The sequence below is a fragment of the Chiroxiphia lanceolata genome, chromosome 16 (assembly GCF_009829145.1).
Source record: "Chiroxiphia lanceolata isolate bChiLan1 chromosome 16, bChiLan1.pri, whole genome shotgun sequence".
Lineage (NCBI taxonomy): Eukaryota > Metazoa > Chordata > Aves > Passeriformes > Pipridae > Chiroxiphia > Chiroxiphia lanceolata.
The window spans coordinates 3,718,477-3,739,848 of record NC_045652.1 but is presented as its reverse complement, the minus strand read 5'-3'; the positions used below and the strand labels follow the sequence as shown (position 1 = coordinate 3,739,848).

At 39.6% G+C, this 21,372-nt stretch overlaps 1 protein-coding gene across 17 annotated transcripts in view; it reads right to left on the bottom strand.

Annotated features, from left to right (window-relative positions):
* Positions 1-21,372, bottom strand: part of RBFOX1 (RNA binding fox-1 homolog 1) — a 1,157,213-nt gene that overhangs the window by 653,231 nt on the left and 482,610 nt on the right. For all 17 annotated transcript variants that reach the window (XM_032703684.1, XM_032703685.1, XM_032703682.1 and 14 more), the window contains one exon: positions 14,766-14,828. In XM_032703684.1, coding sequence (XP_032559575.1) covers positions 14,766-14,828 — 63 coding nt within the window. The remainder of the gene's footprint in view (positions 1-14,765; positions 14,829-21,372) is intronic.

Sequence of the window (21,372 nt, the reverse complement as noted above, 5' to 3'; positions counted from 1 at the left end):
GTTTACACCACCACTATATCTGGTAACCCAGACTTTAATCTTCTCTACTCAGTGCCCTCCCTAATTTCACTACTAGCACCACATTTTTTTCCTTTTTACCCCACCTACACTTTTCTCCTGGCTCAGCAACTGATAATTTACCATCATTAAAAACAAACAACAACAGTAGCCTCTGAGTAGCTGTCAGCAACTGCGGGTGGAGAGCATGTGCTTTTCTGCTTGAAACATATTTAACACTTTTCACGGGAAAATATCAAATTGGACTTCCTAAAAGTATTTCAGAAAGGGCAGAAAAATCAAGTGAAAAAATCCTTAGATAATAACCTAACAAAAAAGCATGGGAAAATAAACCTATCACGTAAGTCTTATGCTCTAAATACAATAGATGATGAATTCTATTGGGTTGTAAACACAGAGGATGGTTTTGAACTGAGAATTAACATAAAAGTTATGCCATTAAGAAGAAACCTTCAGTCAAACTGTAGAAAACTTTGTTTCTGTTTGGGTTTTGGGGCTGGTTTTTTCCTGTCTGTTTTTCGGTGAAAAGGACTCCCCCTCCCTCCTTACTCAGAGGATCTTCCAGTTTGCAATCACTTAAAATAGAACTAGGACAAAACTGTATAAAATCTTGCAGATTTTGAAAGTCATACAATCCATAACAAAATAGAAAAGTGAATTTATTAGCAAACTACGAAGTCACAGATGTTAAAAGAAAATTTAATTCGAAAATTTTCTCTCCTGTGGTACAACACCTGTTGCCAGGAAGAACTCTCTTCATTAGTTTTACATTGACACCAGGAAAAAAAAAAACCAAAAACAACAACTCCAACCAACACACAAAACAACTGCATCTTCCTTATTTTTAGAGTTAATGGGGAAAAAATGATGCATGAAGATAGATTCTGCACACAACTCTGAGAGGACGCCTGTGGCCCTTATTTTGTCCTGACAAACACATTTAGCTCCAAAAATATCCAGCCACAACTGGATCATCAGAAAAAGGTTTTAAATATAACTTACACATTATTGTATTTTCTATATTAATGTAAGTGTTCTGGTTATGAAAAGGAAATTATTTTAATCGAGGGATTAATGAGAAAACTTGACATTCAAATTAGGTGTTATTCATCTACACTTGACACGCATCCTTCAGGAAGTTAATTTAGTTTTCTTCTGCTTTGTTTGGGTTTTTGGTTTAGTTTGTTGCCTTTTTTCCCCCAGCTCATAACAGAAACAGTTATTTTGCCCTCAGATGCTCTTGGAACGGTGAGAAATGGCATCTCCAGTGTTTCTCTTCGCATTTCTTCCCCTTCCCTTCCCGCTCCCTGAGTCATTTCCTTGCTCTCCCACCTCTCTTGTTCGCCTGGTCTCTCGCTAACTGCAGCTTATTTGCACTTAAAACAGTCATTATGGTTGGTAATATCTAAATAATTAGGCTAATGACAGCAGGTTTATTTCTGTGGATTCAATAATGCATCGCCATTGCAAAGTCTGCTCATTTAGGAGTCATTAATGAGGCCTTGCACCAGCTCACAAAGTTGGCTGGCAAGCTGCATTCAAATACACTAATGATGCTGCAGCTTTGTTTTATTTTGCTTTTTGCTCCTGAATTCTTATGGTTAAATGGATATTCTTCTCTCCAGTTTTTCTCCATTAGATAAACACCCCAAATTTACTCCGAAAATGAATGAAAAACTGCCTTTTCATGTGTTCAGCTGAACTTAGGAATGATGAAAAAAAAGAGCAGCAAACTAAATATTGTGTCTTTTACGACATTATCATATTAATGATATTTATTATTGATCATATTATTATATTAATTATATCCACCAGTGTCAGCCCTCTCCATGTCACAACGTATTCCAGGCAGCTTAAGAGAGAAGGGGTTGATTTTGGTTGAAAAAAGATTAATAACTCCATCCCCACACAGATGTCAAACTGACACACTCCTTGATCTTTGGCTAAGCAAACACTTAAATTATATGATCATTAAAATGCACATTCAATTAACTGGAAAAGTTGCCTGACTATATAACAAATTTCAAAGTGTTTGCCAGTGTTGGACATATAACTGAAGTCAGGAAACGCAGAGGCTGCAGGAAGGCAAGAGTCAGACCCACAAAATGTAAGAGGTTTGCTTTTGGAGGGAAGGGAACTGCCAGCAATGACAACAAACACACCAGGTTTGGAAACATCACCATTCCTATCAGCACTGCCTGGGAAAACAGCTGTCCTACAACATCAGCAGGAATGGCTTATTATAAAATACGTATTTTTTTCCTAAAATTACTGAAAAAAAGAAGGACTGTGTAGTTAGGTATCAAACCTGAGTCTGAAGCTGTATCCCCACACTCCTGTCCCTGAAGTGAGATTTACCTTAAAAACCAAGGCACTGATTTTCTCCCTAAACGCATTAATAAAACATTTTGGAATGTAAAATAACGTGATCAGATTCAATTCATCAGAAAATGGCTTTCAACAACAGCTACTGCTACTTTAAAAGAATTAAATATTTTTTTTTCATCATAATTCAACAAATACATTTTAAAAGCCAATGAATATCATAAATGTTGATTCCTGTCTTTAAATTTCTCATTACATATTTATAGATACATAATTTCTGTATACAGAACTAACAGAAACACTAAATTCATAAATACATTTCTACTGCCACACAGTAGAGGTCAGGTGAAATCATCACTCCCAAGGCATTAAGGACTATTTCATTACTAGTTTGCATTTTAAGCCTTTTTGAAACCAAACCCAATTTATTTCTTAAATATGAAAATGTAGCTACTAACTAATACTGTGTACTTCAGAAATCTTAAAAATAGATGCCATAATGACCTTTTTTTCCCCCTATCCCTCAGTTTCTAACTCTCTGAGTTAGTGCTTTTTCCCAGACAGTTTGCACATGTTTGCACATTTCAGAAACACAATTTTTAGAGCCAGACTTTCCATGCTTAAATCATTTTAAGCAGGAAGCCTTGAAAGAGGATCCTGAATCCTGCAGAGAAGGTTACACACATGAAAAATATTCTGAGCATCCATTAGCTCCGTATCAGAGAAAATGTTCAGTAGTTCTCAAGGCAACCAGTTCCAACATTCTCAAGGAGAAGGATAATAATTTAAAGAAATCACTTCTGCAGAGGCACAAAGTCAGATTTTAGTAAAACTTTGTCAAGCCACCAGTCCCCAGAGAGCCCCAAGCCTGTTAATGTGGGAATTCACTCGTGATGGTACCAGTGTAAATAAGCTCTGATGTCACCCAAATCATTCACATGAGTGTTCTACATACAAAGAGAGGAATTTATGAATAATTAAGACAAAATCCTCCCAACGATTCAGCAATCTGAAGACAAAAGCAACACTCAATTCCAGTTCAGAGATCTCAGTCTTCATAAATCTGACCATACCTCCAGGGGATGAAAGCTCTTACTTTTATAAGCTGTTCAGCTAAACAGAGGTGCAAAGTTCACACTTAATGCAAAAATCTTTGAATATAACAACTTGTATTTTCAAACAAAATACGGAAGATACAGTGTATAGTCATGTAAGACAGGGAAAGAAACCCACCCATTCACTTCAAAGTTGGATTTGATGATCCTTGTGGGTCCCTTCCAACTCAGAATATTCTGTGTTACATTCCAGACTGAAGGATCTTTGCAGTGCTACAAGAAAGCTTCAAAACCTTCATATCCAGTTTTAACAGTTTCTATCCTTATTGACCTAAAATATCTAAATAATGAGTTAATGCTTTCCAATTCTGCTTCAATCAGCCTTCTAGACAACTCTCCTGTATCCAACACTTGTTAAAAGGTTCTACAGAATGGATGTAAAACTTCAGCAGCCTCCAGGGCAACACAATGTTTTGGGACAATTGCAGGTGGAAGTCAGGGCTAAGAAGCTGCAGGGGAAGAAACCTCCCTTTTCCAGATGTCCTGATAAATAATCATTAGTTTACCCATCAGGCAAAGTATTTGTATGAACAGAAGAGCTGTTATAACTCGATTGCACCACTTAAAATAACAAACACATTCTGTCCAACAATGATCAGTTTTAGATGTTTATGAAAGAATATCAGCACCAGTCTTGCCCACAGGAATTTGCAAAGAGGGCCATCCTGCATTTTGTTGTGTAAGGAATGTATCATGCAGTCATCTATAAAATTTTTCTCCACGTGCTTTTTTGCATCTAAAATATCCAGTGGAAAAACTTCGTTGCATAGCATTATGTAGCTGAAAAAACCCCGTTATTTTCATGAGTCATTGAGTCCATAATCCTTGCCTTATGAGTCATATCATTATAATATCAATATTAAAATCAATATCAATAATAATCTATGCTTTTTTCCCCCCATTTCACTCATCTGTCAATCCTTTCCCAAGCTAAAGAGTTTTGGGATGTATTTCATGGCAAAGCAGCTATTCCATACCTACAATCCTGCCCTTTCACCCTACCCTGGACTGCACCTTTGGGAGACACAGGGTCACCAAAATTGTTGACAGGGAGCACACATCACACCAGTTCCCACTCCAGCAGAGCAAGTGCTGTATTTTCCAGGCTGAATCCCTTCTCTGAAAATTGCTAAATATCCAATTTGCTTTTTTTTTTTTTTTTTTGACAGCTGTCAAGCACTGAACTAATGCTTCTGAGAACTCCATCTGATGTTTCCAAAAAACACTTCTGAGCAATAATAGTCATGCACGCCCTCATCAAGAACAGATTTCCATCTATTATGAAATTCTGAGAGTGAATTTTATTCTGTCACTTAAACCCTTCACTTTTCTACACTTTCTCAGTTCCATCCTAGTTTTGTCTGTTCTGAATACTCCTGTCTTAACAGAAATGTATGTCTTTTTGTCCCTTTTGCACACTGAATAGTACAGATTCCCAGGGACTTCCATCTATCAATCCCCTTCCCTATAAAAATTCACCACTTATCCTTCCAGTGAAATACCTGTGGATCTGCATTCATTACACTTCAGCCTCCTGGTTCACTGGATGTGCACTTAAAATCTCTCCATCACTTCTCTCTCTGCTGAGATGCAGCCCCTGATTTCTGGTCTCCACTACCAAAGTGTGTTTAAGGTTACTCTCTTCTGGTTCTGGTTGCATTTTCCCTCTGCCCTCCTTATCTTTGCAGTGAACCCAGTTCCTCTTTCCTCACCAGAACCTGTATTTTCTATTTGCACTACATGCCCTTTTATCAGCAACTACTTATATCTGCCACTAACATAGTACTGGGAGATCTTGCTGCAATCCTATGTGATTTCTCCTGAATAATTGTGTCATCACCAAGTGGTTTTTGCCTCTTAGTTCAACCTTTTTCCATCGACACTTCAGTTCAAGCAGTTTATCCTCCCCCATAAGGAATGGATCTTTGTATGAGAACATTCCCAACTTTACCACAGAGAACACTAGTCCCCGGAACTGGGCTGATTTTCAGGTTAGAATATTTTCAGGTGGCTTTTCCATATTTTTTAAGACTTTTATTCTTTCCATCCTCCACTAAAGGCAATGGAACATTATGTTGTTTTTCTCCCCTGTCTTCCTTCAACATTGAGCTCAGAGAGCACATAAGGAAGGGACAATATCTGCACATGAAATGAAGCATAAATCCATGCAGGGCTTCATTCCCAGACCTGAGGGAAGCAGGAGAAATACCCCAGGAGGAGGAGAAGTGGGATAGAACAGAAAGAAGAGGGAGGGGAATACACCTGGAACTAATGAAATCTCCACAGTGGGTGGAGACAAAACAGCAACTGTGGTAATTTCCTCACATTTTCAGACCACTTTGAACAATAACAAAGGTCTCCCAAGAAACCATGGAGGCAGTGTTTGGATATCATGGAGGAGCATTAGTTAAGGGGTGTTTCCAAGGGCCTTCATTTGGGACCAATGTTCTCAAGAAAATTATTCATTGACATCAGGAGACAGCCACAGCCAACTTAAATATGGACCATTTTCTTTAAGAATATGAATCAAGAGTTGTCTCCTATTACATTGAAGTGTCTTTTAGGGACAACTAGAACACAGTACAAATATCCCTAAACCTACAAAGAATCATTCTATTTCATTTAACTGCACATCAGATGCAGTTAAAATATTTTTAGCATTTCGAGAAGTGAACTTTAAAGCTGCTTTACAAGTAGTCTCTGAAGAACGTTACTGCTCTCTCCCTTTGGTACTCAATAAAACTCAAGTAAAACCTGGGCTCTAATGATATTCATCAAGTTATGCAAATACGGGTTTCCTATGGTAGTTAAACATCAAGTCTAAAAGAATAATTTTCTCCTCCACAACCTATTAAATAAACAAAGTATATTGTTCTGAGCACACCTGCAGGTTGTAAATCTATATCCTCCTGAACACGTTCCTTAAATTAACATTTCTGAGCCAGTAATGAGAAATGGTATTGAAGGGCCTAAAATCACTTGTGTAGTATCTGCTTTCATTTGTTTTATTGGTGTTCATCATAGCTAAGAGCTAAAATATTTCCAGCTGAGTATTATTTGAAGCTCCACAATTCATGTATTCAGAATTTTTCTGCCTTGAGTGACACAGACACCCCTATGGAATATATTCTGCACTTACCTATTGTACTACTGGTGACAAAGGTACAAAAAAGCTTGTCAGACAAAACAAGCCCTATTAGCTGTGGGAAAAGACTCAGAACCAGAAGATACAAACATTTGGAAACCATAAGTCATGCTGAAATTTTCTTTTTGGTTTCAAGGAATCTGAGTGGCAAAACAATTGACTTGCACTTCACTACCCTAACCTGGCTTATACAAAAGGCAGAAAACCATCTCAAATTATTTTGTCTCTGCAACTTCTATTACTTGTAGGTTGTGCAGATCTAAAAATCAATAGCACACAACAACTTGGTCTTGATAAAAACATTATTTGTGAAGGATTTCAGATCGATTTTTTTTTCCTCACTGTAGACCCAATATATACTTTTTTATAACTGTGTCATTTAGCTGTGCAAATTATCCTTCAAGATAAGGAAAAAAACCCACCACAAAAACAAACCCTCAAACAAATCCACCACCTCTCCAGTGTTTCTCTTCTCTTTTTGCAGATGTGATCATAAAACTGTTCCTCTGGGGTGCAGCTGAAGGAAGAAGAAATCTCACAGGGAAGAAAAGTAGTGAAGATAAAGGGATATTGGGTCAGTCTGGGATAAAGTTAATTTTCTTCCTAGCAGCCCATGTGCAAATGTATTTTGGATTTGTGACTCAAACAGTGTTGGTAACAGTGTTATGCTATAGCTGAGCAGAGTTTGCACAGTATCAGGGTTTCCTCTTTCTTCTTTCTCTCCTCCTTTTCCTCACTCCCCCTCCTCAACCAGTGGGCTGGGGGTGCACAAGAAGCTGAGGGGACAGAGCCAGGACAGCTGACTTGAACTGCCCAGAGGAATATTCCAGCCCAGGGGATGCTCTCAGCAATAAAAGCTCATGGAATTCAAGGAGGAGGTAGTGCAACTTGTCTTCCCAAGTTCCAAGTGATGGAGCCCTGCCTTCCTGGAAATGGTGACACACCTGCCTGCCCATGGGAAATAGTGAATTAATTCCTTATTTTGCTGGCTGTGCACACAGCTTTGCTTCAGTTAAACTATGTTATCTCGGCACATAAAGGTTTTTTTCTTGCTTTTACCCTCTAGATTCTCTCCCTCATTGCTGTGAGCAAACTTGGGGGGGAAGAGAGAGAAAATGTGACCTCCCAGATAACCCACCACATACAGGTAAATGGGTTTCTGGGCTTTGCCAGTATAAAGAAGATACGTCCAAGACTGAAATACAGTACGTGGTAGTTGAACATAACTTGTGTGCTGGTCTCCAAGATCTGCCTCATCTCACAAGCACTTCACCAACTGCTTCCCTCGAGTTAAAACCATTCAGCAGAGTCTGCCACGGGCACTTCCCTCCCTCTTCTTCTCTCAAAGAACCCTGTTCTTTGAACAATCTGCCCAAATCTGCCCTGATTAGTGTACAGTGATTTTGGGAGGTCACAGCTGACTCTCTCTCATTAATGCATTAGTAGTTGATCCAGGCTTAACTGCTTGGTGAGAAATCCCAAACTGCTAAACCCCAGTGCTCAGTGCCAGAACACTCCTATCCTGCCAGGGAGCTTCTAGAAAGGTCCACAGGCAGAAGCAGTTCTGAGAGGTACAGCTCAGTTTCTAAAGATATTAAACAGACCTGAAGGAAGAGTAAATGTTGCCAAATACAATCGTGTTCTGTCAAACCCATGCTGTTTCTTCTTTTTAAATTTCTTAAACTATGCAGAATGAGGATAAACATTTCATTTTACATCAACAGTTCTGTTCTTATTTCTCAGCACTTTCACTCCTCACCAGAGATATATTTTTAAACTGCCATCTCATGTTCAAAATGTAAAGGCCCCTCAGTTACCTGATTTCTAACACATCTTCCAGGAGCAGTAAAAATTCTCTCATATCACGTTTTTTATTTATTGTGCATGTGCTACACAGGAATAACAGGACAAAAAACTTATCTCAGTAACCGACCTCAAATGTAAGAGGGAGGGAAAAAAGAGGAAATTAGATTTTCCCTACCTCTAACCCAATTATTACAATCCAACACTCCTGTTCATTTCCATGAAGAGTGGAGGTAAAGATACTCCCCTCCTGAAACACTGACACGCTGTCAGACCTGTGTCCAGATGTGGCTCAGCAGGACCTCAGATCCTACACACGAGACACAAAAAGCCAAATATCATGGCCTTAGATTGGCTGTGAAAGCCCCCTGTGCAGGGACAGGGATTCCCCACTGAGCACAGGCCCAGGTAGCACCTATTTCCAGGAGCCTCTGGAATGCCAGTGCTCCTGAGGCTCAGGGCTGCTCCCTCTGGCAGCTCCACCTGCCCAGCCATGCTCAGCTTGCAGCTGGGCTCAGGATGGAGCAGCACACAAACATTTCACCCAGAAATGAGTCCTCCAGCAAGGCTGAGCTGCTGACAACCCCCAAAATCCAAAACAGCATTGCTGCACTTCACAGAATTTGCTATAGTGAACTGCCCAAGTGCTTGCCATGGCTGTACCTTCACTTGGCATAATTAGCATTATCAGAAAAGGCTACAGAAGTCTGTAAGCTCTTCAAAGAAAAAGGATCAAGTGTATATCTTCATTAAAGAATGCTAACACCCTTGACATGACCCAGATCATCAGGAGGACTGTTACATTTCAATTAGCTTTGCCCTGTGCTGATAGGACTTCACTAATAATTGCATGATTTTCTTGAGGAAAAATTTCAAATTTTTATGAGATGGGAGAGAGCATGAAATTTTAAGTTCTTTTTCACTGTTAAATGTAAAAATCATTAGCAATAAATGGTATTGGATTAGAGGGAGAGCAGGAGGAAAGATGGCCCAGTAAGGGAGGCAATGATTTGGGATTTGAGAAACATGAATTCAAATCCTAGTTCTGCTATAGTCCTTCTCCTGGCACATCAGACAGGCTGCTCAATTTTCTGTCTTCTCCTTCTGTAATAAAGAGATAATAGCACATACTAATCTCACAGGAATATTGGGACTTGATATCTCATAAATGCCGTGACGCTCTGGAAATGGACTTGACCAAAACCTCTTAATGCTGTAACCTGGAGAATATCCAGAATACAAACAATTGCCAGTGGAAGTGTTTTAAGTGTTTACATGCATGTGGAAAGTTTCCTAATGCCTGAATAAGAAAATGTCTGCACTTCAATGTTCATGGGGGAAATCTCTCAGCAGTGCCACAAAACAGGCTGCTACATACAGTAAATTCAGAGGCTGAGGTTATTCTATCTTTAACCCCAATAGCTTTTACTTGGTGAACTCAAAACACCACTTAGGAAGATGGAGGATTTAGAAAGTTCACACAGGAATCCATCAGAAAGAAACGGTGGCTGCATTCTTAAAAGAGAAGAAGGAGGAAAGAAGAAATTAAGATATTCCTTTACATGAACATTTGTACACAGCCAATTACAAAGCTAATTTTACTTACAGAGTTACAGTTCAAAATAATCTCTGGTATTATTTCCAGAAATCCATTTCATAACACCAAGGTTGTGGTTCAATCCCTGCGTGGGCCATTCACTTAAGGGCTGGACTCAATGATCCCCATGGGTCCCTTCCAGCTCAGAATATTCTGTGAAATCTGTGTTAGGAATCTGTCTCTTGTTTCCAAGATGTCCTATTCGATTTCAGTGAATCTTATGTTCCTGAATCTGTCTCGAGAGAGCACCTTCTAAATGCTTTAGCTGCCCAAAGAAATCCAGATGGGATTATCTGCAGCAGTGATTAAGCACAACCTAACCAAGGACAGTGTCATCCTTTACTTCTGGAGAAGAGTTTGATTTAAGTGACACGAGCAGCAGAACCACTTGTAAATCAAAAGCAGACCACGAATGTTCTGGTTTGCAGCCCTTTCACCATTTCAGTAATCACAAATCACAGCAATGGTTTAACAGTGACTCATGGAAACCTCTGCCACATCACTGCTCTTTTCATCCAGGATCATTAGTGACTTTACTGATATAAATGTCAAATTAATGACATCCAACAGAAGAAAACAACATTTTCTTCCCCTGTGGGAAATGAAACCTTGGAACGTGCGGACCTAAAAAAACACCAAAGCCACAAAATTAAACAAAGGTAGAATATTTAGTTCCCTCTGCAGGAAAGTGCATCTCTAACGAAACATATCTGGCTGATGGAAAAGCAATATTAAAAATCACCCCCCTAACTCTGAATTACCTTGCACCAGCACCAGGAAAAAAAAAATCAAACACAAGTCAGGCTCAGCTACCTTAGTTAAGCTTTTGTTCTGAAGAAAAAACATCCATGAGAATATTCTCCTGCTTATCATTAGGAGCGTGTCAATGCCTCGCTGAGCCTGGTCCTTAATGGATTCCTACAATAACTGCTGAAGATATTGCAAAACAACAATGAATAATATGAGAGTGGAGCAGATCCTAACAACTAAACACTTCCCCATCCTGGCTCAGATGAAGTAATGGAGCAGAACTCACTGCATCATTTACGTTATCTAACTACCATTGTTCATCCCTTTTTTATTGTAATTTGCACATATCAGTAATTCAAAGTGCTGCAATTTTAAAAATATTCAACTCTCTAGACTAACACTATCATTCAGACCACATCAGAATACACAGAGATGAATAAATAAGAATACCATCATTAAAATATATTTTCTTCTCTATTTATTAGAATAAAGTTACAATACCAGCCTATTTCTAAGAGAACTGTGGTATTTTCTAATAGCTCTCTTTCACAATTATTTTTTTCGTGCCTCTCAGGTAGAAATCCCTAGATCACACTAAAACTCCTCGGATTCCTCTTTGGCATGCCGTGTTGTTTTGGAAAATAGATTTATTGTACTAACAATTTTAAAAGATGTGTTTAATGAGGGGGAAAAAAAGACTCATAATCCTCTATAATAAAATATTTTCAATCCAATAACAGCTATTTTTCTCTTACTTTTTTCCCACGTTTCCATTTCCAAGGAAAACACAACTCACTCTAAAATTAGAGAAAAGGGGTTTAAATGCCTTTTTTTCACTGGCTTCATAGGCCTTTACAGCACAGCAAGTGGCTTTATGTCACTTGTGACTGCAAGAGCAGTCAAGGTGAGAAGGTTTTGGAAGGAACAGCCTACTGGAATACATCCATCAGGGTTTAAAATGTGGACAGCCATGGCAGCTCTTCCAAAGGATGTAACTCTCAACTGAACATGGAGCAGCACCCCTGCCTCATCCTTTGTCTATCACTTTAAAATCTTCTGGCCAAGGAAAGGTGTTAGGAATAAAACTACACGACTACAGTGTGTTTATCCAACCGGGTAACAACTCTACAACATCTGAAGAGTAAGAAAAACCAATAGAATGGCCAAGAATACAAAATTTCTCTTTCCAATAGCAACTGTATAAACTTTCTGCCAAACACAGAAACGCTTTTTCTCAGAAACCTTTTCAGAGAAGTGAGGTGGAACACCAAAGAGAAATGTCTTGTTTGCCAAAGGATTGCAACTTCAGGCAAGAGAGGGAAAAGCACAGTAATTCATCTTTCCAAATAAGCCAGGCTCAGAGAAACAACACAGCCACTGCTGCGTGTCCATCCAGCCCTGTGAGCTGGGAACCCTTCAGTGACCTCCCTCTCCCCTGTGCAGATCCCTGTCATTACACACCAGATCAATCCCAACTCTTGGACTGCAGTTTTATCTGGAATACAACAGCCAGAGCAGGGAGATCATGGCCTATGCTGCTGCCCAGCACTGCACGCTCCAGTATTCCCACTCTAATGAATTCCAGTTTGTCACAATGGAATGGGAAAATTGCTCCAGTTAAGGGAATGAGTGAAGACTCTGCTTATCTAGGTTTTACATCCATTTCTGTGCCAAACTGCTTGCCAGTCACTCTTTGTCCTTGATTTTCCACTGTATATTTGGAACAATTCTATCTCCTTTGCCTGTTATGTTTGTTTTCAGTTGTTCTCTGGAACTGTCTTTTATTGCTTTGTTTACTGGTTTACTTTGCTGGAGCACTGTAGGCATTACTGCACAGTTAAGAGAAGGCCAAACACCTAAATCCATAGGCTATGGAGTCGAACTTTTAAAATCCAGGATTCCTCTGTAATTGGATTGTTGAAACTATACTGATATCACTATATTTGATGACGAAATGGAAAAATAGTGATAAAGCAAGCACAGCTAGAAATCATACTAAAATTCAACTGTACTTACATGACCGTATTTGATGATGACACAGAAAAATACTGTAAGGCAAGCACAGCTAGAAATCATATAAAAATCCAACTGAAGGACAGCGAGCACAAAATTCACAAGATTATTCACAAGATTATTACAAGAGATTTCTGACAAGTGACGGATATTTGTTTCATTCCACGCAATCCCAGCACCTCAGCACGTCTGTGCTGCTGTGGTACTGCTGTTTTCCGTGGTTTTGCCCGCTGGGGGAGCGGGACAGAGGATTTCCCACTCAGCAATGTCGTACACGTGTCCCCGTGTCCCGGGGGCAGAGGCCACCCCGCCCAGCCATATGGTGCTGCCAGGAGCCAACCCATCTCCAGAGGCTGTTACCAGGCAACATGCTGGGCTTGGGGCTGAGCCTGGTGACAGAGTGACCTCCCAGCCCCAGAAGCTGATTGAGAGTCGTCGTGCTGGTGGGTTCTGACCGCCAGGGAAAAATAATCAGGCGAATTATGCGCGTCGAGATTTGGAGGCGTTGAACCTCCCTCAAATTCCAAACGAGTGTTTTCGTCTTCTCTCTCGGCATAGATACCAAATCTCTGCTTTAGCTTGTTGAGGAAAAATGAATATCCGTTCCTTAAACTGCATTTATGGATACTGAGGCACTATATTCACAGTCAAATTAATGTGAGCTTCCTCCAAACACGCTGTGATTATCTCAGGGACCACTGTCTCCCCCGGGTTAGAAACCCCAACCTCAGCCGTGCAATTTTTACCAGAATTTTTCTAACAAAAGCTGTCAATTGCATCAAATTCTGCTAAGGGCTGGGAGGTTATTCTGTGAGAGAAAATACTGTTCGTGACAGAGGAGAAGCTAAAAGCAACAAGCATGCTGAGCACTACAGAATTGATTTAAATCTATCCTCAAGATGAACAGGCTTTTTTTTTTCTATCCAGTAAGCCAGGCAGTCTTTTTGAAATAATGAAATCTTATTTCAAAGACATTAAGAGGAAGATTGTGTTCAGTGTAGGAGAATAAATGCAAAACTCTTCTTTTTTTCTAGCAAGGACTGTGTGTCTAAATTTTGCAGTGACACAAAACTTTGTGTGTCGGGGCAGAACTCAGCTACCAATATTAATACACTTGAACAATAAAGGGAATCTAGTCCACTATTCTGTCAATATAAAACAAAGAACAATATAAATGTATATAAAGCAGAAATATACTCAGTCAGCCCAGTATTGAACAAGCCATACTTATTACCTAACACAAGACATTAGAGCATTGCAGTTTATTTTAAGCAGAGGATTATTAAAAACTGTTTGAGAAGTACCAAATACACACCTACCAAGAATCACACTCTTAGTTTTGTCTGATACTTCTGTATTTAAGCATGAAAAATTATATCCTGATTAAAAAGTGCTTAATCAATATAGTTTCTGTGCATATGCTACAACAAAAAACTTGACTAGAAAATAAATTCCAAGTATGAAAGAGTAACAAGTAGTTTGGATTTGAAAGCCTCTTCTCAGGAAAAAAAAAAAAAGGGCAAAAAAAAAAAATCAATCAGCACAAATACTTTTTGAAACTTAATTCATGATATTCCTTATTCTGACATTATGAGAGTGATTAAAATAGAAAGAATGATGAATTAATTATCCATAGTTGTTGGAAGGGGAAAAAAAGTGTCTGTGACTAATCTGTACATAAAGTAATCAGCCAAAGGTAAAACACACACAGTAGTGACACAACCCCATCACGGCCAAGGGAAATACAAGAGAAAATCACTTTGACCCACAGGCAAAACCAGGCAGGATTATTTTCTAAACATGTCACTGGCAAGTTGCTGTTCACTGAGACTAAAAGTGATCAGACCTTTTACTTGTGCTCTATTAGTCTTGTGATGCAGCATCAGCACAGCGAGCTGGGGAGCCCAGTGAAGTATTTCTTCATTCCCTGTGGCAGCCCTACAGAGATTGCAGTGCCACTGAGAGGGGAACAAACACACAGCACAAATCAGGGACTTACTGAGAGGAGGCTCCGATCATGGAAACAATAGGCACCACTTGCATGGGGCTTCTGTGTGGTTTCCTGTGGAAAGAAAAATACAATCTTACTGGAAATGCAGGATTCCGGAGCTCGTGTTTGTGCCCTGTGCCCACAGAAGTTTGCAGGCAGGCTTAAAGACTCCACAAAAAATACAGTTGCTAAGGCATTATTGGGGCTGTCCAGGAAGGGCTGCACAAATTATTGGGTCATCAGTGCATTCTGATTGTAGTACAAAGCCAAACAGCAAAATCTGCTTATTGACTCACAAGTGCCAACAAAGATTTTATTATTTATTTATCACTCAATGGACAATAAACATTTTCACACAGTTTCCAATATACTTAAACCCAAAACCCCACGTTTTCATTAGACTTATCTACTAAAATAGACATTACTAAGCTGTAGTTGTAAATTTTCTCCAGCACAGCCTCCTGTTTCAATAGCAACACACGACTGTGATTTACTTTTTGCCTATTCTTCAGTTGAAAACTTGAAGCGATTTTGCAAGAGCCAAATTATCATAAAATACACAACCAACAGGGGCCATTCAGAATAGATTTACAAGCACCTAGCTGGGAATTCCAATCAGGTAACGTTCTATTCCATGCCACTCTTTTTTATTGATGAGCAGCTGGTGACATGTAACATTTGAATGAATTATTCACTGAATTTCAGAAGTCACAGTAACTTCAGACATGTTTTACCCAACAGATTCACCCTACATGCATTTTTCATTTCCACATGCACTCTCTGAAACAAATACTCCTGAAAATAGAAACACTGTTCATAGTTTGAGTCTTCAAAGATAATTTACATGTAGTCCACATATATCCAAATCATTCTCTAGATAAATTTAACATTTTTCCATACTTAACATTTCTTCATATTTCAGTATATAAATTATGTATTTTCTATAGTATAAGTATATAGGATATAATAGTATATATTCATATACTTTTTACATACTTCAGTAAAATTCCAAACAGTAAATATACTGAATAATTTTTACAAAATATCTTCTTCCTTATACATGGTTTCATTTTAAACAAATAAACAGAAAATTAAATCAGTAAATAACAAATGAAGCTGAGGATAAAGAGCAACAAGAACCAGCAGTACCAGAAAGGCATGTGCTCTATAAACATATCAGGAGTATTACAACAATCACACATACTGATAAAAAAAACCCTCAAAAACTTCAGAATGTGAAAGAGTGCCAATCAGGAACAACAAAAATACTTGTATTTAGGTCTCCTCAGAGCTGGGACCATCACTAGGGGAGTGCCAGAGAAAGAGCCAAGTTCACAGCTGATGCTCCCAGCAGCAATTCCAACTGTCTTACTGCCCAAACTCCCCACCTTAATCAATTCCTGAGCTGAAGACATGAGTTTCTGTTTATTTATTTATTGCTGGACAAAAGGAAGAGTGGTACATTTACAAACTTTACGAAGTTCTGTAAAGATTTCTCCCCACCCAAGGAAACCCCCAGCCCTGCCCGAGGCAGTGGAACCCTCCTGCACAGCACCAGCCAGCTCAGGGCAGGTCCCTGTGCAGTGAGAACCACAGAATATCCCTGATATCCCATCACCTACCACACAGCAGGGCCCTATTTCCAGAGCAATTCCACAAATTGCCTGTGTTACTAAGTATATTTAATTTGTTACCCAGTTCCTCAGGCAATAGGAAAACAACGAGCAAGATTTTCAGTCATATTCATATGATTATAAGAAGCAATTTTCAGTAGAAGGAAACACAGCTGAAAAATTCCAGTAGTTTTGTGGAAATAAACCTCCATTCTGATAAAATCCTATTTACAAGCCTCAAGACAACCTAGTTGAATCTGGGCTTGGACATTAAACCTTATTTTTATACTGACATGAAGTGTTATCAAGGCTGTCCACACAGCTACAAAGCAATCTTGTGGAGAAACACAAGATACACATTTTCAATACTAAATTTTTCTTTTCCACAACTGCCATAACTTGAAACAAAACATCTTGTTTTTGCATTCCTATCACACAGAAATAAATTCCCAATGAGTAAAGTTTTGTTTACATCTGCTAATACAACATTTGTACGTGCCAGGCACACACAAGAACAGCAGAACCCTTCAGCAGAGTGACCACTCCCAGGGCTCCTGCTGTTCTGAGACGAGGAAAACCTGACAGAAGGTCTGCTAAGTGTGCATGGAAAAGTTTGGCAGAGAGGATGATGGCTTAAAATTCACTTAAAGATGAAAAAGTTGTGTTTTCAGGTGAATATTTCAGGTGCAAAAAGTACTGAGAGTACCTCGGGTGCTTCTCCCTTGGGGCAGCAGCTCAGGCAGCCCAAAGAAGTAGAGGTTATTCTACAGGGTCACTGAGAAAGGGAGCCCCAGGCCATGCAGGCTTCACAAACTGTTACCATACCCAAGCATTCCAAGAGTATCCCAGACACGTTATTATTTTTCCACAGAAATAGCTTCCTTAAGCATTAAAGGAAAAAAAAAAAACCAATAAAAAATAAATAACCCAAAGCAATATTAAAAATTACTACTAATACATACCCACAATTACTAAGTCTGACTTAACATCTGCTGCTTCACACCTGTATCAAAAGCCTATGTCTAAATTGGTCTAATCTGATACTTTTTATTTTAATTGCATTCTAAAAATGCAATTAAACAATGATACCTGTTGCTGCAAGTTAAAAGCCATTCCCCTTAGATAACAACCAAATGCAACAAGCAGTGAGTTTTGCCATCATTAGACTTCTAACCATATTACTTCTATTTTGAGGCTTTTTTGTTTGGTCTCAGTTTAATTTCCTGTCAGCCTTACAAGAGATTTCTAATGTTTGGGCTGTAGGATATGCTCTGATTAAAAATAATCTTCCCAATTACTGCCTGGCATGAGTCTACTGCCACATGCACTCTGCCACTGGCTTCTGAATTTCTGTCAGCAGTAATTGTGTCTGTAGCTTCTAACTGTAAATGAAAACCCAGGGGGCATATTTGGGTTCCAGTTTCCTTTGCCCAGCCATATCTTTTAATTTGCACTGTCTGTCAAAAGGAGATGTTCATAGGCACTAAAAGGAAATCCTTAGAACATCAGGTTAAAAAAAAAAAAAAGGGAAAAGAAGACAAAAAGAAATACAACTGGAATACGATAAACCACATTTGATATTTACGCCAGCACACTCAACAGAGGCAGAGCAGCTCCCTGCATAGATCAGCCATAGAAGAGGGGGACTGAAACCATTTTCTGAGCATTTCTAGCTGCACTTACTTAGCCACTGCATTTAACCACAAGCCTTAAGCATCACCTTAGTATTGCTCTTTTTTGGAATGTGATCATTCTAATGAATATTTGAAAGAAAAGCATTTCTTCTCACAAGGGAAAGAAGAGTTTCTCAGGCTCTGGCTCCCTGCCTAAACTGTCCCATGGGGTTCCCCATCTCCAGCCCGGGATGATCCTCAGACGTGGCTGATGGGCCACCTCTCTCCTGGGTCAGCCCCCTGGACCTGCTCTGCACCTTCTGCCCAGCCTGCCTTTTAGTCTGGACTTTAGACCCACATTGTCACCCTGGCTCCATCCCCTCTCTCTGCCCATGAACTGCTGCTCCTGGACTTCCCAGGTGGATCCTGGGCCTGGTTCACCACCCTGCTGACAATGGACAGACCCCATCTCCAGGACCTGGCTCTGCCCTCTGTGCTTAGACCTCATGTTTAAATGGACTGCTCTCCACAGGGAAGAGAAAAGACTCAGCTCCTGGCTCTCTCCAGGAGCATCCAGCTGCTAGCAGGCCTTAGGACACCTGCTCTGGAAGTCACAGTGCTTAAACCTGGCAGCCAATGCCACCACAACAGCAGCCACACAATAGATGTGTGTCCAGATACTCACTGATCCACTTCTCCTCTCAGGAATGCTGCTGTTGTGATGGAAAGGTGGCATCCTGTCACCAGGGAATGCTGTCTGTGTGACAAGAGCAGGATGGAAGCACAGGAGCCCTGGGTCCATTTCCTAAAGGAAAAGAATCTTGGAAGAATGAAGCACTAAGTGCAGACTGTACCCTGTGAAGTAGATACAGAAGAAACTCAAGGAGTAGAAAAATATCTCATATAATGTCATCAACAGTGAAACTTTGGGTAGAAGGGAAAAAGTACAACCAGCAACCCAAAGCACAGTCAAGAATGTGTATATGAGATATATGGTATTACTGCACAGAATAATATTATGAAGACTATTGAGAAGAGAGTTGCAATTATTGCTAGTTGCTAATATTACCTATAAAATGAAAAATACTGCAAAGTCTCTTGAAAATAATTTTCAATCTCTAATTTGTCCAAATTAAGTAAATTATTGTCTCCAAACTAAACTGGCACACAGCACATCTGGAACCCAAGGAGTACAAAGAGCGTATTTTTGTTTGCAGGAATCACAGAAGTTTTCTTTGTGATGGGAGGACACATACTGAGATTTGGTGAATGTGAGCAGGTATTTGTCCAAATAGCATTTGAGACTGAATAGCTTTTCTTGGAATAAGAACTTATTTGGAATATTAACTCCAAATGTCAATGCTCTGCATTGTGTTGGATTTATATGTTTATATCTGTACATGAGGGGAGACAGCTGGGAGGTGAGAACAGACTCAATGTCAGCTCTCTCCTGGACCTTTGGCACACAATTCCACAGTGTAACCTCCCTGTCTTCAGGTCTGTGCCCCTTAGCACATATTCTGGGCAATGTGATGACAAAAGACTGGTGACAGACAAGAACTTCAACACATCAGCTGAGACACCCAATTTCCCATCTGTCCAGTGGAGGTTGTGACCACCACTGCATGCAGAACTGCTTGGTGTTACAGAGGTAAAAATGCCATGGGTATGTCTAAATAGTGAATATTTTTTAAATATTTCAAATATTTAAATATTTTATAATATTGGTTTTCAAATATTGTGCAAGCTGGGCAAGAAGTTCTTTGGGCCTCCCCTGAGCCCTGCAGGGCAGCAGCACTGCACAGGCTGCAGTACAGAACAAGACTGTGACACCCTCAAACTCTCTCTGCTTCTACTTCCACCTCTCACTTGAGATGAAAGCATCATTTTCAAGGTATATCCCCTTACCCATGATTGAAACTGCCAGAACTTTTAAATAAACACCTAATTTTTAAGATATAAGGTAAGCCACCCAGTTGAAAATGCTTATTCCTGTGAGTGAGGCCATGCTAATGGTAAAGTATCTATTCAGTGTAAAACCTGTAGTATTAAGTATAACAGTAAACACATTATGAAGCTGAAAGAAATACTGGTCCTTCAAAAAAGGACCTTTCAAAGTTTTGGCTACAAACACATGAGCCTACACTGTGGGAGAACCAGCTGCCCTGGCAGTGCAGGGAGGGGGCAAAGCCCCAGGCACCGAGTTTCTCTATTACTACTTAACAGTTTCAGGACTTTTCTTCTAATTTATTTTGTTTCTCCTCACTCTTCTGCAGCACAGACTGTTCTGCCTCGTGAGCAGGCAGGGCAATTGCCCCCAGTATCAGCAAGATTACTCACATGTTAACCATGGAAACACACTCCTGTGCCCGCCACGCTAAATGATCATTTCTCACAAATTCCAGGGAACGAGGCATTCAGAACAGATGCAGAAATAACAAAGTAATTTGAAAAAGGCTGAACTGTTCTCATCTACCACTGCAGAGAAGTCCTTTCATCAATTCCAATGGTGAGCTTTTAGCCCTGAACACCCTGCTCCTGACAAACACTAAAAAGCAGGAACATTATACTTCCAGAACAGCGGTTTTACACTCAGCATTTTCAAACTAGTGGTTCTCTCATCTGTCGCAGGTCAAGAAATGAATCGTGCCTGTATAAGCAATGAAGTCTGGAAAGAAATTTCAGATGTAGAGAAAAGAACAGTAAACTTACCTAGTTTTTCTAATCTTTTAATAAAAATTTTGACGTTGCTTAAGAGGTTTAGATGTTAATAAACAACACCTGAAATTAGTGACCAGAATAAAGGAAAATAAAAACAAAACCAAACCAAAAACCCACTAGTTCATCCGACAGCTTTTTGATTTATGACATAATTATTCTTACAGAAACAGCACAACTCTAGGCTAAATCTATGAGCCCTAATGGAAGAACAATATTTGGAGGGTACAGCAAATTCCACTGACTGGAGCAGGTTTCTTGTGGACCAAAACAAAGAAAAAATCTAATCTGAAGGTAGAAGTTACAGCTATCTTTGCACAGGGGCCATCTTGATTTTATCAAAAGTGCTCTTTAGGAAGTTAGGAAGTAAGATCTCACCCTGAAAAAGAAGCAAACAGTAAAATAATATAAATCTTGTAGATTTATTCCTGCTAACCATAATGACTACAACTGATTAAAAAAGACTTGCTGGTGTTTATTTTACATAAACAGGAGAACCTTGGGCTGGGGCTCTTTTCAAAGGAATTATTTGGTGGTGTTGTTGCCAGCTGAGCATAACTGATTATGACTGTAAAATGTAAAGTCAAAGGTACAGAGAAGCCCATTAAGATCCCACTCTGGAGTTCAAGTTCTCACCTCTGATCAGAAGGAAAAAAAAAGGAGGAAGTTCAG